The sequence below is a fragment of the Solenopsis invicta genome, chromosome 9 (assembly GCF_016802725.1).
Source record: "Solenopsis invicta isolate M01_SB chromosome 9, UNIL_Sinv_3.0, whole genome shotgun sequence".
Taxonomy (NCBI): Eukaryota; Metazoa; Arthropoda; class Insecta; order Hymenoptera; family Formicidae; genus Solenopsis; species Solenopsis invicta.
In genome coordinates, this window is record NC_052672.1 from 9,410,708 (window position 1) to 9,428,206 (window position 17,499).

At 36.7% G+C, this 17,499-nt stretch overlaps 1 protein-coding gene across 3 annotated transcripts in view; it reads left to right on the top strand.

Annotated features, from left to right (window-relative positions):
• The window catches only part of LOC105203347 (serine/threonine-protein kinase N), a 42,738-nt gene that overhangs the window by 10,707 nt on the left and 14,532 nt on the right, over positions 1-17,499 (top strand). For all 3 annotated transcript variants that reach the window (XM_026141165.2, XM_026141164.2, XM_026141166.2), the window contains exons 2-4: positions 693-821; positions 3,603-3,804; positions 17,109-17,212. In XM_026141165.2, coding sequence (XP_025996950.1) covers positions 693-821; positions 3,603-3,804; positions 17,109-17,212 — 435 coding nt within the window. The remainder of the gene's footprint in view (positions 1-692; positions 822-3,602; positions 3,805-17,108; positions 17,213-17,499) is intronic.

Consider the following 17,499-nt stretch of genomic DNA (forward strand, 5'->3'; position numbering starts at 1 on the left):
AAAATAATCTAAAAATCTAGAAAGAAAAATTATCGGATATTTTTTCTGTTTTGTTAACAACCCTAATCTAACCAACGAGTTTTATTAATATTAACGGTAAAAAGGTAACATAACACAATACAATATAACATAAAGAATGGTTTGCGGACTAATTACTCCTACTCTTTCTTATTCTTTCTGACTTCTGCGGCGTAAATACCATAAATTACTCTACCTTCTCCGATCATCGATATTTACGATGCAATTTCCGCCCGGTGTTATCTTAATCCTGGCGAACGTTAAAAACGTGAGAGAGATCGTATTACATTTATTATTATTATTATTATTAGTATGAAGATTAACGCGGGTTCGCGCGTAATACCGAAAAATTATATGCCCTTCGATGCGTAGAAACGAGCACAGTGCGGTACGATATCGATTATTAATTGATACGAATCTTGGCGCAAGGATGAAAAAAAAAGTGATTAAATACAGATATAGACGGGCTTCGCCCGTCTATATAAAAGTGGAAATTACTGCCGGACGTAAAAGGAAGAACTCTCGTTTTAATTAGAAAGAGAGAGTTTAATTAGAGAGTGATTAATCGTCTCCGACGAACTGCCCGTCCTTATTGCGCGCTCTCTGCGCCCCAAGCCCCTCCGATCGCTACGTCGGCCGTCAATAATCAGGATCGAACTTCGTATCTGTTTCAGGGCGATTACATCAGGTACCCGGCTCTTCACGAACTGTCGAGCAAGTATGGAGTGGCTGGCAGTGACCAGGTGCCCTTGCCGGCTCGTCTCGACGAGCTGCGGGAGCACATTCGCCGAGAAATACGCAAGGTATGTCGAGTTTCGCTTATCCTTCGACAACCGCTGAGCTTCGTAGAAGCTCTCTTTTTCTTCTGTCTATGTGTACACACGGTAGCACGGTCAGCACTCTGCGCCTCCTTTGTTATCTCCCCCCGCTGTCCTGTGCCACTCTTTCCTCCTCCTCCTCAGCAATAATCAGCCTAATGCGCCCTTCTTTTATTCTCATAGAAATTAATCTCTCCTTGCTGCCTCGATGTTCTCCGGCTGCCTCTTTTTGTCTCTAGCAATAAATATTCTGCGATAGACGTGGATATTTACCGCAGTAGTGCAAGGATTAAATGTATCCCTGTACGGGGCTGATTTAAACCGAATCCATAATCTCGATGCAGATTTGCAATTGCATCTTTTACGGAGTGTATTTACGGATCGTGTGCGGTTACATTTTTTATCATGTATACCTATATGTACTTTAATTAATATCCGACGTACGTCTCGGTAATAAGCGATCGATGATCTATGGCTTCCGGATGCCGCCGAACGCCGCGTTCTAAATCACGTTGCGAATGGAAACTTGAGGGTGGTCCGTGCATTTCTGCAACTCGCGTAGAAACAAGTTTTGCTATTATGGCAACGCGTCTTCTCTTTCTTCCCTCTCCTTTCCTTTTGTCTTCCTCTTGTTTTATCTTGCTCGGTACTTACTAAGCGCCTTTACAAGACGCTCGTCTAACGTTCCCCGACTGCTGCCTACCGCTAATAGATGCACTGCGAAACAGAGCCGCGTATAATAGTATATAATGCGATAGGTTTCTTAACGCGGCACATTTTCATAAACGCTTGTTACCAGAGCATTTGCTGCAAATGGTGAGTCAACTGCACCGCGGAATAGATGCGTACATAGCGTCACGGAAGCCGAGGCCATTCATTTCAAATCAACTATTATTCCTTAATTCCTCGTTAAAGTAGTTTCTTCTTTTGAAGAGTACCAACATGCTCTAGATCGAAAAGTACAAATTATGTCCAGGGTTAAATAATAACTATTATAGTTAAAAAGTTAAAAGTTAAAAAATAAAATTAAGAAGTTAATAACTTTAACTTAACTTAGTTAATTTTAAATGATTTAGTTTTTAACTTTAACTAGTTATTTTTGAAACACATAAATTTTTATTTTTATTTTCAAGTTAAAAATTTATTTATGTAAAATGTAAAAAAAAATGTTATAAAAGAAAAAGTACATTTTTACAAGCAATGTTTCTTTGTTATTGCATATAAACTTAATTTACAAATAAAATATTAAAAATTTGTTCAATGATCTGTTATTACAATTGTTTTGAGTAATCTAACTTAAAAAAATTACGAATTTCTAATTTAATATAAATAATATTTTTTTAAATCAATTTTTAATTTAAATTAATCTAGTCTTCGTTTTCTTTTAATTAAATTTTTTGTTTATATAATTTTTAGCGTAATTAAATTAATTTTATAAGCCATTAACTTTGACTTAATTAAATAAATTAACTTATCCAATTCTGATTATGTCTGATGACTCATTGCGCAAATTCGCGGCGACTATGCAGTAATGTTCTATAATAGAATACCAAAGTATATGTCGAAAGATATCATTCGGCACGTGCATGATTTTACGTCTCATTTGCCGTATGGAGGAGCGGCCCGATCAAGCGATAAATGTGCTTCAACCCTTTGTTGCATTGTGCTATGTCCTGTGCATTTTTCTCGTTTATTATATATTTTTAGTGTGTATTTTAGTTAATAATTGATTTATATTTGCTATCATTATATTTTTAAAACTTGTGTGCATACATGAATAACAAGAATATGTAATTATTTTGCATTAAGTATAAGTTAGAAATAAGATTAACAAAAATAAGAATAGTCAAAATTAGCAGGATAAAAATGATAATAAGTATACTTTTCTTTCAAAATTTCTATATTAATGTTTTTGAGGTCGCTGATTTTAAATTTACATTAATAACTGGCATATTTTTAAAGGCAGATTCATAATAACGGCCAAAATAATTATTAAGACATGTTGAATTTTTTTCTTTGGTAATTTATTTTATTTTTTTTAATGTTGACTTTAGATTTGTAATCAGTGATCTCTAAAATTCCCGTATGTTAAAATTTAATGAAATACGTTGAATAGGAAAATTTGTGCAGCAAAGCAGTCATTCAGACTTGTAAGAAGAATATACAGAAAAGTACTTAAATGAAAGAAAAAATAGCTTGTAGATAAAATAATGCTCTTTAAAATTAAAAAGAAATGTGTTTCCTACAAATGAAAAATTGTTTTTGTCGGATATGTTATCTTTATTCAAGTTTACGTTTTCTCAAATATAACAAATTGTTTTTTTAAAAGTATTTATTTTTTCCAAGTAAACTATTTATTAATTTTCATAACTTTAAAAAACTACAATTAAACAAGTATTTATTAAAGTGTTAATTTTAAAATTAAAATATCCTTATTTAAAATTTAAAAAATCATTTACTAGATTTCAACAAATACTTTACTGTAGTTTAATAAATCTGATCTAAATTTTAATAAATCTTTCAATAAGAATTTATTTTTTAATTTGAATGAAACCAACAATTTATAAAAATTAAGAAAAAAATTAAATAAATGTATAATTTCAATAAATACATTTGCTAAAATTAAGTATTTTTCTCAGTATATAAATTATATGCATTTAAATTCGTCGGGAATAGAACGCTATATTCGTCAGAAATGGTATAAGAGCTCGGTGGTGATGACCGTTCCAACGCGTGATTATGAATTTAGTGCTTTTTCGTTTGCAGGAGCTGAAGATAAAGGCCGGCGCGGAGAAGCTTAGGGAGGTCGCGACCGATCGCAAGTCGCTTTCGGACGTCGCGACGATCGTGAAGAAGTCAAACAGCAAGCTGAACGAGCTTCAGGCGGAGCTCCAGCAGCTCGAGAGTCAAATTATCCTGACGCAGGGCCAGCCTCCATCGCCGCAGCAGAATCACTCCAACGGTCAAGGTTGGTAAAGCGAAGCCGCATGCGAAGGCGCGGTGCGATACCATCTTCGTGTTCGCCGTATAATTCTCCGCGTAGCATTGACCGAGCGAGAGAATAAAGCGGTCCGCTACGCGCGCCTAAACGGGTTTTATGTAACGAACGTCGCGCGTCAGATGCAATAATCGAGGCAGGCAGGCAGGCAGGCAGTAAAGATCTTCGATACCGGGACACTCGTGGAAAACGGGTTAACATATACGTACAAGCGGGAAGAAATTGACGTATCTCTCATCCGCCGTTGCACGATAGTTTAACAAGCATTATTACGTGAGTCATCGTAGAAGATAGGCGATTACAAGCAATTAAAGCGCGCGGGATATTAATAACCGAAGCCGTGTGCGTCGATGAGCATCGAGCATCGAGAGTCGTTCGAGGAACTTTTTCACGAGAAAGCCTCGCGAAAGCCGTTTCCCGTTAAATTTCACGACAATTTTACGTTCGTTTGCACGCGGCGATTATTGCCGCCCGCTTGTGTTCATTGGTTTTACGTATCGATGCATTGCGATAATGGTTAATGTTCCGGCATGCCAGCTCCCTGCCGCGTTAACGACCGTTCCGTGTCGTTAACGAGGGGGCACTTAATAACTCCACCCGCTAACGAGGCGTCGAGACGATGTCTTCGACTTTATAAAGCTCGTCTCGGCATTCCGGGCTAGCTGCCGCTAGCCTCACGTCGCCATTAGCGCTGACAAATCGAGCGTATCTCTTTAACGCAGTGACGTTTCTGACTCATCGATTGATATACATATCACCGTGCGTTAGATATGTATCCAAACGATCATGTTGAAAAGATAACACTCGGTGAAATAAATAGAGCGAGACATGTATCAATATTGAATCTAAACTATGTAATTTAAAAAGACAGCCTGATAAATGCAGTGTACACCGAGGAAGGAAAGTTACTAAATTGATTAGTTGTTAAATATTTTGACTTGATTTCTTTAGTTCAAATATTTATGTATTTAAAATTTTAATATTTATGTATAACTCAAATACATAAAATATTAGAACTTTAATTAGAGCATTCATATATTTAACTGAAATATATGAATACTTGAATTGAAGAAATTTAATCAAAACAATAATCCGTTATATCGGACTGACGAAAACACGTTCTTTCCAAATAATACAATAATTTTTTTAATTTTTAATTTTTACAATTTTCAACTCAAACTGTGCGCCGCATATTCGTTGGACTTGAAACACAGTCATGAAGCTGGAACATTTAGTAATATCAATGCTATAAAAAGCATATATAATATGCCTTCTTCCCGAAAATTGTAGAAATTAAAAATTAAAAAATTATTATTTGACACCAAGAACCGCTATGACTGACACAGGCCTTCTAGTGTATTTTAAATTTAATCAAGTTGAAGAATTTTGTCAAGTTAACAACTTTTTTCTTTAGTGCACACTTTCTCTATTGCTAATCGATTGATGAGTAATGGAAAACAATATGTTCCAAAATAACGGGCTATTAATATCGCGTTAACACTGCCGTTCTTCCGTGACGTTGGATCTATGTGGCTATAGCTGCACACAAACTTCGTTTCATGTGCGGTTCGATTTAGCATTCTATGAATGCGATGTTTAAAACTGCATTCAATTCACGAGTTACTGCCAGTTTTGACGAGACCACAAAGGGACGGCGATTATCATCTGCCTTTGCATCTTCGTGTCGAAGCTTTTTTTTCTTTTTTTTTCTGTCTCTCGATTCGAAATCTCTTCGTTCATGCCGCGGGATATAAATTAGGAACGATTAACAGAATTTTTTATCAGAGGTCGTGATCTTCTTTTGGTATTGTCAGTATCGCGTTTCATGTTCTCCAAGTTTGCCACTTGAAACTAGACTGTACTAGATTTTACTATCGAGGAAAACCTGGAATTTTTTAATTAATTCTTTATCCCTGAAAATAATAGATGGGATTTTATAAGGGCACTCGGGGAAAATCTTGGAATTTTACTTTTAAATTTAAATCTCTCTCTCTCTCTCTCTCTCTTTCTTTGATAAAACTGCTTCTTTGATCATTTTTTTTGTGATAATGCAAAATTGATTAGCAATAAATATACTATCTACGTACATTATCGTGTGAGTTGCGAGTTGTTATAAATAAAAATCAGTGACAATAAAGAAGAGATTATTTTAAGTTGGCGTTCTGTGTTCGAATTCCGTACTTCCGTTGAGTTAGATCCATATATTATATTATAAATAGATTGTTATATATCATATTTAGTTCACATTATACAGAAAAATTATTTTTCTAAATTTCACAAACAGTTCAAATATTAATTCTGTCTCCATTATTTAGATCGATTAAGTATAAAACTTATATTAAGTATAAAACAATATTTGCTAATCATTTAAGTCCTTTAGTTAATTTTTTATAGCAAAAAAATTTTAGCTGTACTTCAAGATCATTTTTGTAGTGTTTTTAGAAAATCCGGGAATTTTTAGGAAATTCTTTTACAAAATTTAAGTAAACACATTTTGATAACTAAAATTCAATCGTTGCATTGTTTTTTTTTTAACGCTATTGCGTTTGGGAACGAATGCTCGATGTTAACTTTTCTGATTATTCTCAGACGTAGGAATTGCTTCGAAAGAGAAAAATTGTGACGTCAAGTCCGTAACTGGTATGGTGGACTTTTATACGATCGTATAACACGATTATTAGGCTAATCTAGTACGTTACTCCCGGGCAAAACATCGTTTGGCTCTTGAAGAGCGTTTTTTCGCCGTGTTACGAGTGGCCACTTCGTTATGCGCTGCGTGATGCGTTGTACAGAGGAACTACAGTCTTACGCTCGCTCTGAATTGATGGTAAGTGGTAGCGGCTATTTATACCTTGGACCGCGAGACGCTCTCTATCCACTCCAGTTAAGTCAGTCATCATCATACTTGGTCTCGAGTCCAGCAACCTGCCTCGGGGGTGCCTCATTCAGCTTCCCCTGATACGATAGGGACTCGCCATTCAGTGTATGATTCCGACACTTCTACAGCATTTCTAGTTACTATTATTGACGCTAATAAAGCTCAACAATTGTGAAAAACGATGAAGAGAAGATTGTCATCCTACAAGGAATAAAATCCTTCGAGCGCATTATTGTCTGCGAAAAAATAATGATTCTTCGAAGTTTGCTCGAAAAACGACTCTATCCGATCGATTCAGCGCGTGGCGGTATAGTTTCGGAATCGAGGAGAAAGTCCACACGCTCTTCTCTCCTCGCGAGGAGGATGGCGAGCGGTGCGAGGAGGCAAACGCTAACGACGACAACGCTCGTTCACTTTCCAGCTTCACCGAGACACGCGCTCTCCCGCTGCGTGCAACGGCGAAAACGGCGTGTACAGGCACGAACATACTACACGCGCGTACGAGACGCGAGACGATCGAGAGCGCATTACGAGAGAGAAGGCGATCGCGATCGAGGAGTGTACCGTTACACGTGCGTACATAGGTCCCGAAGTCTCTCCCTGGGTCCCCTCAACCATCTCGCCGCTCTCTCTATATATCGAGATCGCGTTACGGCCAAACCGAACCCACGCTTTCGCATTCCATCGTCGGCGCTCTCGGGGGAAGCCCTCTCCGATCCTCCTCTTCCTTCGCCTGTCTGCTTGCCCGCCTGCCTGCCTGCCTGCCTGCCTGCCTGCCTGCCTGCCTACCTGCCCGCCTGCCTGCCTGCCTGCCTGACCGGCCGGTCAGCCGGACCCGATCTTTGTGGACTACCTGTCCAGGTCCCCTTTCCCTCCTCCCCTCCCTCGGGCCCGATTTAAGATCCCGCGACAGCCGAAAAATCGCGACCGCGCGCCAGAGGCATAACATTCTGCGAAATTCCCTGAATAAATGATCCTAACGGAGATTATTTCAAAAGACTGTAGTTGTAAGCTGTGAAGCTTATTCTTATGTAAAAATTGTAACGGGCTGACGAACCGCTAAGAAATGTGTGAAAGTATATATTTTAAGAACGTGTTTTACAATCGCGCAGTAACAATTGGTACATACATATAATATATGGGGTCTGCTCTAATTATCGGTTATCCTCCCGATGGGGAAATCCCCGATGAATCACGATATGCTTGGCGCTGTTCGGTCACGGAAATTCCGCTAGATTTTATGAGGCGAGCCGATTGTGAAGCTTATTGACCGCAGGATATATATCACGCATGAATTTATGAAGTGCACTTTATCGAACGTGCATGTTCGTAACACAGTAACGGTATAGGGGCCAGGCATTTACGAGTTAATAAATTTTAAGTGGCCGCGCGGCCGTTCGTAACTAAATAAGTCACTCAGGTTGCCGTTCGAAGCGCCGGAAATAATGCCCGTAAGACGTATCACGCAACGTTAAAATTTTTACAACTTTTGCAACTGAAATATTTGTAGTTTCCGAGAAGTCGTACTCCCGAGCTGTCCGTCAGTGACGTAACAATAACGCAAGCATCGTTGAACATGTTTTATTTATAAGAATATGTTATACATATGCATGAAGTGTACTCGTACCGTTAAAATTGGACGTTCCGTATGTAGCTACCCAGAGAAAAATTATTGATGTAATCGTTTCTTTAACTAGATTTTTTTTTAACTTGAAGTGAAAATACCTCTGCGAAAAATAAAAATTTATTTGATTTCAAAAAATAACTTATTAGCTCTTGTAAAAGTAAATAAATTATTCAATTTATTCGTTTAATTTAAACAAATAATTATTTAATTCAAAGGAAGTACTGACAAAAATGTAAGAAATAATTTAATTGTTCTGGTTTTAAAAATATATGTATTTTATTTAAAAAAGAATTTGCGTTTCACAACCAAACTCTTTGCTTAATTCTAATAAAAGAAACGACCAAAAAATTTCTTTAAATTACAGAAACTTTTCTTTAACTATACTAATACAAATTTCTTTGAGTCATACAAATGTTTTTTGAGATCTCTCTTTGGGTGTATACACCTACACGGAAAGAACGGTTTTGCTAAAATATCTAAAAATTTAGCTGGACACACAATTGTAATTAAATTTAATATATCGTCTCATGTTCCAAGCAGTCCATTCAAATTTTTGTGTTAATTTAATACAAACTGAATATGTTAAAAAGTATCATAAATATTATGTAAAAAATTAACACAAAAAATATATATTTCTTCAGTAAAATTAGCGTTTATAATTTGTTGACACATACATTTTATTTATGTATCTTAAACTTTATATTTTAAAACCATGTTATTTTTATATGTTATTTATTTATTTTCTCATAAATTGTTTTTTTAACGCTGAGAAATGTTAAATATCAATTTAACACAAAATGTTAAAATAACATAATTGCATTATGTAACATTAAAACTTGGAAATTTGTTAAAAATTTAACACACAAATATTTGACCAAGGACCGGTTTTAACAGAACTACAAAATCTTTTCTCCTGTTTACAGATCTAAAAATACTTTTGTTAGGCTATCAAAATTATGCTAGACTCTCAAACTGATTGCTAGAATGTCAAAATTTTTTACAGCATTACTCACCATGCTTGAACATCCGTCATAATTATTTTAATGGTCCAATAAAATTATTTTTAGATCAGTATCCAGCTAAATGTTTAGATACTTTAGCAAAATCACTCTTTCCGTGTTATATATTTCCCTAACATGACATACCTGTCCCCCCCGGACGCGCGTAATATTGCACGGTATTGCGCTTCCGTATAACTGGAGCGAACGTATCGAGCTCGTTATCAGACTTCATCAGCGCTCGTAAAACTTCTTAATCGAGCCGAGCGGGTGTTCCCTTTTCGCCGAACGGCTCTCTCAGCACACCTTTCGCGATCTTTATTACATGCAAACGTTGCATTTACGATCTCAATGTTTGTTCGACGTGCGAGGACCCCACCCGCGACACGTTCTGTTTAATTATTTCGTATCACCGAGATATATTGGCCTTAGAAAGTTGCAATATCGCGCACTGAAATCTAAAAACATCTCAGAATTTTATTTTCTCCGACTTACGTAATACCGTGATTCCTAGAGAGAGAGAGAGAGAGAGAGAGACGTTATCGCTTCAAATCTGGCGATATATCTACCGCGGGAACTGACGCTCGAGATTATAGGCAAGTCGATAAACCTCGAGAGCAAGATACAAACAATCTTGTAACTCGTCCCATCCGTTGTATAATGCACGCTGTCTAACGCAGGCTCTTCCTCTCATCTGCGCTCGCGTGCGATACGCTCGCCAGGGATGGCAATTGACGCCTACGATCATTCAATGATTGCGGATAACCGATAGGTTCCGGTAGCTCGTGTCAAGGGTTATGATGCACTCGCGACGAGCGGAGACTTGTTCTCGCAAATAATTATCTAATTCATCCTCCGTACAGTCTCTCGCGGAAATTGTGCGTCGCGGGTGTGCGTGTGCGTCGTCGCAGCGCAATGTTACCCGAACTCGATTTTGAGTGATTTTCACTGGCATAACTGCCGCTATATTATTGCTTTTTTAACGCTGCACTTTCTATCGGACCGGTCCTGCGATTTTCTCGATCGGCGCAACCAACCGGTGGCTCTATGCTAATAACTTAACTGCTACTTTGCCGAACGCCCGGGGTTACTCGCCGTAGGTTTTTCGAGGCGTATGCTAATTTCTCGGTACGCTTTTGCCGTTTATGCTAATTCGACGCCTCAAGCGTGTTTATGGAAAAGTTTGCCTGATACGCGATAAAAAATTGCTTGCACCAAAAGTTATCTGGTCATCCAAGTATTTTTTTTTTTTTCAGACATTACAAGGTGTTAAATCCTGCAGTCTGCCTACACCGTACACTATTTTGAAATATGATTGTCAAGGTTCGAGTCTTCAACTCGAAAGTTATTTAGAAAAGAAGAGAAACATTATCAATTTTCGATGAATAATAACAGAGTTTAACACTTTTGATACCTGAATAGATGAAGTATTTTTCGATGGATTTTTGATCACTGAAAATAAATCCGTCAACCAAAGTTGGCTATCACAATTTTGATAAAAATGGTGCTAAAGAGATTAAAAACGATTTTTAAAATTTTTAGAACGTTGTCGCGTACTTGTCGCGTTTTTTCCTAAATTTTATCACTTTACACTGACAATGAGGAAAAATTACTTAAGTTTTACTGAATAACTATTTATTTAGTATCAGAACCACTAATTTAACTATTTTTTTTTATTCAATAAGTATTTATGCATCGTAAGTAAATATTTTATTGCAATTTTATTCAAACAAATATTTATTAAAGTTTATTTTTTTCTTTCAGTATATGACTCATTATCAATTATGAAATTTTTTTCGCTCATATCTACTCATTACCAATGAACTAGTTGTGATATGATAGGCAAATTTAACGGATTTGTGTTTAGTGCAGTAAAAAATATTTCTATTTGCAGAAGAAATTACTATTTGCACTCATTGCAAGAAAATAATGCTGAACGTAATATAATATTATTGAGCTCACATGATCAGTGTCCTTTATTTTAACTGTATCTCAGAAACAAAGAATCAAATCGAAATGGGACAAAAATACATATTAAAGCTAAAGGTTGATACTTTCGCATAACATTAACGAAATTTGAAAAAAAATTGGTGCCGTTGCTACAATATTCTGAAAATTCTAAAAATTATCATTTTTTTTACTTCTTTGATGCCGTTTTCCTCAAAACTGTGGTAGCCATTTTGGCCATCAGATTCGTTTTCAGCGACTAAAAATCCATCGGGAAACACTTTGTTTATGTCTAAAAAAATGTCTATTTTTGTATAATTGCAGCTTGAATCTTAAGAAACAATTTATCATCTCCGAAAAGTCAGCACCTTATCTTAGCAATTTCAATATAATTAACAGAGTTCTAATTAACAGAGTTTTAATTAACTTTCTTCCTGAGAAGTCTTAGAATTCATGATATGTTTTCGAGAAGTTCCAATGAATTAATTTAAGATATAAAAATCCGAAGATACGGAGTATCAATGTCGTTATTGATTTCATTACGCAGAAATTGATAACGGTTCTTTCAATTGAGATCGAATCATGATACTCTTTAACAAAGCTATCGAGACGTTTATCCGGAACTCTCTTGAGAGACTGTCAGATATCCGAGAAAAATGTTGTAGTCCATGGGAACTTGGCGAAGATCGCGTTACGTCCACTTGACGCAAGCGTTTGTTACATGACGAGGCGCTACGAGAGAGCGCATATATGCATACGGCTCGATGACGATGCTGGGATGCTTAGATATATAAATAAAGCGCCTCGCACTCTCGCCTCTCGCCAAGTTACAGTAATTATTTTAATCAGTGCCGTAATAAGGATGTTGCCGGCAACCATCGCACACGAACAATTGCTTCTTACATGCATTAACGAACTGTACAAGACTCTCCCTGCCTAATGCGTTCATGCTTTATGAACGTATCGCTAACTCACGCTCGTGTAGATGGAACAGCTTTGACGCGAGTTAGAGTTATGAATGGAATGGAGGAGACGACGAAACCGGCACGCATCGCGCGATAGCATTACTGCATATTGCGGTTGCGTGTATATAACCGCCGAGGAATTACCGTGCACAATTCCTGTGCCCATTCTCAAAAGATTATTACACGAATTTTCCGTCTGCGGTTTATCCGTATTAAGGTTAAAAGGAAAAGAAAGAAATTTCACCATGCTTTCTAACGTATTTTCGAGTTTCGAAGGATATTAAATGTCTCTTGATCTAAGCAGCAACAAGACCAACTTGATATCACCGTTTTGCATAACCATCTCGCGCGGTCGCTGTCCTTTTCTCCTTTCGCTGCGAGCAAAAGGCAGAGAGCAATTATCCGCTTCTCCGAGAGCGCACGCACTCTCCCTACCGAAAGGGTTGCGTGCGCCGCGCCGCGCCCGCCCGACGAGTTCATTGAACCGGCGAGAGTGGCCGCGAATAACTGCAGCCACCTTGCGCACTTGCACCCTTCCGTTTCTCTTTTTTTTTTCTTCTCTTTTCCTCCGAAACGCTCACGTACGTCAATAATCTCTCGGTTTGTTTCTCGGCATGGGGAAGAAGGCGAAGGAGGCGGTTCGAGGGACAGGATCGAGCACACACAGGCGGAAGGGTGGTGGGTGGGCAGATGCAGTTGGCAGTATCAAAAACAAGGAAAGCCTTTGTCGCCGGGTCTCCATGCTCGTGTCCCGTGGTGCGGCGGGCAAGGGCAGAAGCGCGGAATATAATAGGGCACGTGTTCGGTCGAGCTGCGCTAATGACATGGTTTCGCGAAGCACTCGATGCCGCATTGTTCCCGCAAACTCTTTTATACCGCCTCCGTCGTTTTTCGCCGCATTGTAAAGCCTGGTACGTGTTTGCATTCGCGCGGAGAGACTCGACTCCCTGTTTTCTCTCGATTTTCTCGTTACATTTGCCTGCGCGCGATCCCGAGGAATAATAATAGCCGTCTCGCGATTGTCCGAAGTCTATCGATGGAGTCACCCGGACTCGATAAGATCTACCTCATGCCAGAAAGATTTATCTTATGAGAATTAATTAAATTCTTCACGGTTGAGTATAAAATTAAATTCTATAATTTTTTTTTGTAACAAAGTGTGCTTTATTAAAAAAAATCTGCTAAATAAAGAGTGCCGAAATAGTACACTGAGAAAAAAATCTTACAACGGAAAAATTTTACTTAATACAAAAAAAAATTATTTAGTTGATGGATCCAAATAGCTTATTTACTTGCAGTCACGTTAACAATTTTCTAATTAAAATATGCAAATAAAATGAAATCATTTTTATTTAATAATTTTTTCTTACAGTTCTAGAAAATGTTTACTCTCTGTTAGACTATTATTATATTCAAGGCAATTAGATTTTTTAATCCAAGTTTAATTAAGTTATACAAAATTGTATATTCAAGATAATATGTCTATTTACTTAAAAGTAAATATTTTTACTTAAACAGAATAAAATACTTGCATCAAAATATATGGTTTTAAGAAAATGTATTTTTTTCATTAAAAAAATTTTTTCTCTCAGTGATATATGTATTGGAGATGCATTATATGTGTATATTGGAAACGAATCTCTCGTGCAACCGGTTTCAGTTCTGTCTAATTTAATACATATTTGCAAAACTTCCCGGGATATTTGCGGTCCTTACGTTTCGTGCTGAAGAATCATAAATAACATAGCAAACATTAAACAGATGTTTAGCGTTTTCGTACCGACCGTTCCGGCACTCACTGCGATTTTTGAGCTCTAAGGCGACGATTAGCATACATTTTCGGCGGTACGATGTATTTGAAGTATCGCGTGAAAAATCACGCATCTGCTTGCTCCCTCGCATCGCCTTATTCGGACACGTCGAACATGCTCGACGGTATGCATAGACGGTGTGCGAGCGTGTCCGTCCGCGTTCGCCCATTCGCGTCGAACGGGCACTACGCGTCGTTTATCGCGACGTGAGTGAGTGCGTATGTGCATACGTGTGTATGTGCGTGTCACATGTGTGCATGCACAGGGAAATCGCGGAATCGTGGAACCGTGCACGTGTTTACGGTAGCTTCCCGCGCGCGCCCAGCCACGGATGTATAATGGGCATATTTCGATGGGGGAGAAGGTGCCCCACTTTACGGCACTAACGAGCTGTAATTCATGCACCGGTCAAACACGATGCAACGGTCGAACAACGACCGACGTGAACCGTTTCCTCAAAAATCTCACGATTGGCCTTGAAATAATGTCCAAAGTAAAATATATTTTAGAAAATTGACGTTTCTTTTATGAAATTTACTGAAAGTCTATTAACTCTTCTTGGTTCGACTCGAGATTTGAAGACTCAGGCGAATTTTCAATTATGAATTAGGAGAGAGTTGCTAAATGCGTACGACTTAAGCTATTTTTTTATTATATATTGCATTTGATCTTATTTTGAATGCAAGTCAAAGTTCGAAATTATAGCTTTTTTTAATCATCTATTATTACATGTTAAACTTTTCAGTAGTAACAAATTAGTGTGTTATAACTTTTCTGTAACTGCTGCGAAAGGTATGATTTAGAAAACCGGTCGCTTAAAGTATATCTGTGATTTAAATCGTATCGTCTTCGTAAATATCGAATTTATGAATTAAAGTAATTGAAAGTAACCGTTAACTAATATTTATTTTATTAATAATTTATTGAAACAGCTATCAAATATTTAATAATTAATAAATTATAATAATGAAATAAACACCGAAATAAAAGAATTGACTTGAATTAATTAACGCATTTTTATTTATAGCAATTACTTGCTTTATTATCACTTAAGATTCTGATTCTTATACATTAGTATCATTTTGTTATAGTAAAATTTGTGCTACTATGAATTAGGAACTTGATAGCTTATAAAAATATCAATTTAATTTTTATAATAATTATAAGTATGCATATATAATTTATGTAAAATATTCTACAGCTTTCTTTTATGAAAATATAACAATTTAAAATAAAATTGCATAATTACATTATTATCGGCTATATAAGTTGATGAAAACTGTATTGAAATGTACTTGATCTTCTAAAATGCTAATGGCAAGTACATGACAAAATAGAATTTTGTTTAATTTTTATCTATATTACTTATTTCTTATTTACCTTTTATTTTTGTTACTAAATGTTACTTATATAAAGTAAAAATGTTAAATATTGAATAGATGATACGCTTTAGGAGATTGATACGTATTGAACAACTTTCCCATAAAACTTTCTGTTTTAAATTCGGACAAAAAAGATAAAAAAACGTTTCGAGTGAAATAATTGTGAAATCTTGAAAGAGAAATTTTGTTGAATTTTTAGAACCTAGAAACTTTTCGAAAACACTATCAGACACCAGTTGAACTTAGGAAAGCACGAAAAAAACGTTGGCCCACGGAGGATTTACATCTCAAGCGGATGCATTTGTACATACTTAAACGTTTTGCGTAAGCGATTATTTATATATTCCTGAGGAAATTGGCAATTAGGCAAACGTCAGACCGCGTCAGCGTCATTAAAAAAAATGTACGAAATATGACAAAGAGAATAACGCGATATGGTTACGTAAGGTACATTGATTAATGTAATTGTTGAAAGTTCCGGCGGGCACGGAAATAACGCTCGTAATTATGACTTGCGTTTCCCACACCGTTCCGGTACGAATTACATGTACGCAGTATTTTATTCGTACGAACATCATAATATTGCTACATTGTGTTACATTGCATTATTATATGCGTTATATTATATTATTCGTATAAATTGTGGCCGCGAGTTTATATTCCCGTACGCGTATATATAGCGCCGTTTTGCGCGAAAGAGCGTCTGACGCAATTGTCAGATAATCCCCCGTTTGTATCTCAAAGACGTTTATGATAGACAGGTAGAATGAAACGCGGTGAAAAGGAAGCGATGGGAAATTCATAACGGCGCGTTCTTGAAACAAAGCGGGACATCACCTTTTTTTTCCACACTCCCCCGTATATCCTCGGCTTGAATACGTGGGAGTCTGGGCGTTTTCAGCACTGGGTGATGGAAAGTAGGATCGTGCTATACGATCTCGCTTGTCAAATCATGGAGATTGCCAGACATGAAAAAAACGTTAACGTGTAAGGCGGCGGTTGCTCATGTTACATGGAAAATCTAAACGTGACACGAAGAAAGATACCCGCGAGCTAAAGAAAGCGGTTTCGAATCGCACATCGAACGTTTCAAGAACATTATATATATATATATATATATATATATATACACTATTAAAAATCGACAGCAGAATTTAATGTAGTGTAACGGGAGCAAATTGCAAGCAAGCACATTAAAAGCATGTAATGTAAATTTAATGTTGCTAAAAGTGCTAATTTTCATGCACATACTTTTCAGTTACAGATACATTATATATAATATATTTAATGTGTAAATTAAAAATATATTTAGTTTCATGACATTTTTAACAGTGTACATACACTATTAAAAATGTAAAATTCAATATATTTTTAAGTTACACATTAAATGTTTTTAGTACATTAATTTGCATTTTTAATAACATTAAATGTTGTATATTAAATGTTTTTAATGTACCTGCTTGAAATTATATATTATATATATTGTATATGTAGTACATATAGATATAATTTTTTTTTAACGACACATTTGATCTCGCTCGGTACAGTGCTCCGTTTCATCGAGAGATATCTCGCATTCGCCATTTAACGTTGTCAGTATCGATACCGATACATTATTAGGTCATATCGAATTCTTTCATTTCGTGAACGTCTATTTTTGTTTCAGACACGCCTCTATCACCGATGGGGCCTTCGTCGCCGAGTCAGGAAGGTCTATTCACGGATCTTCGGCTTCTGTCCTTGGAGAAGCAACTCAATATCGAACTGAAGGTAGAATCCGCGTCTGCTGAAGAGACACTATTGAATCACTTGCATTTCAAAATCAAGTAGACAATTGCGATATCCACGAACACAGATGACACCATGTGATATCGAAACTGTCACGTTATCGAGATTTTTGCAAGCAATTGTTGCAACATTGGAAAACACCGATAACGAAATAACGATAATGTCTCCCCTTCGGTAATAATTACATTGCATATCGACACTTTTTGATAATATATTATTCGGAATAATAAATCTCACAGAGTCGTTATGTACAACTCTTTCCGAGTGAT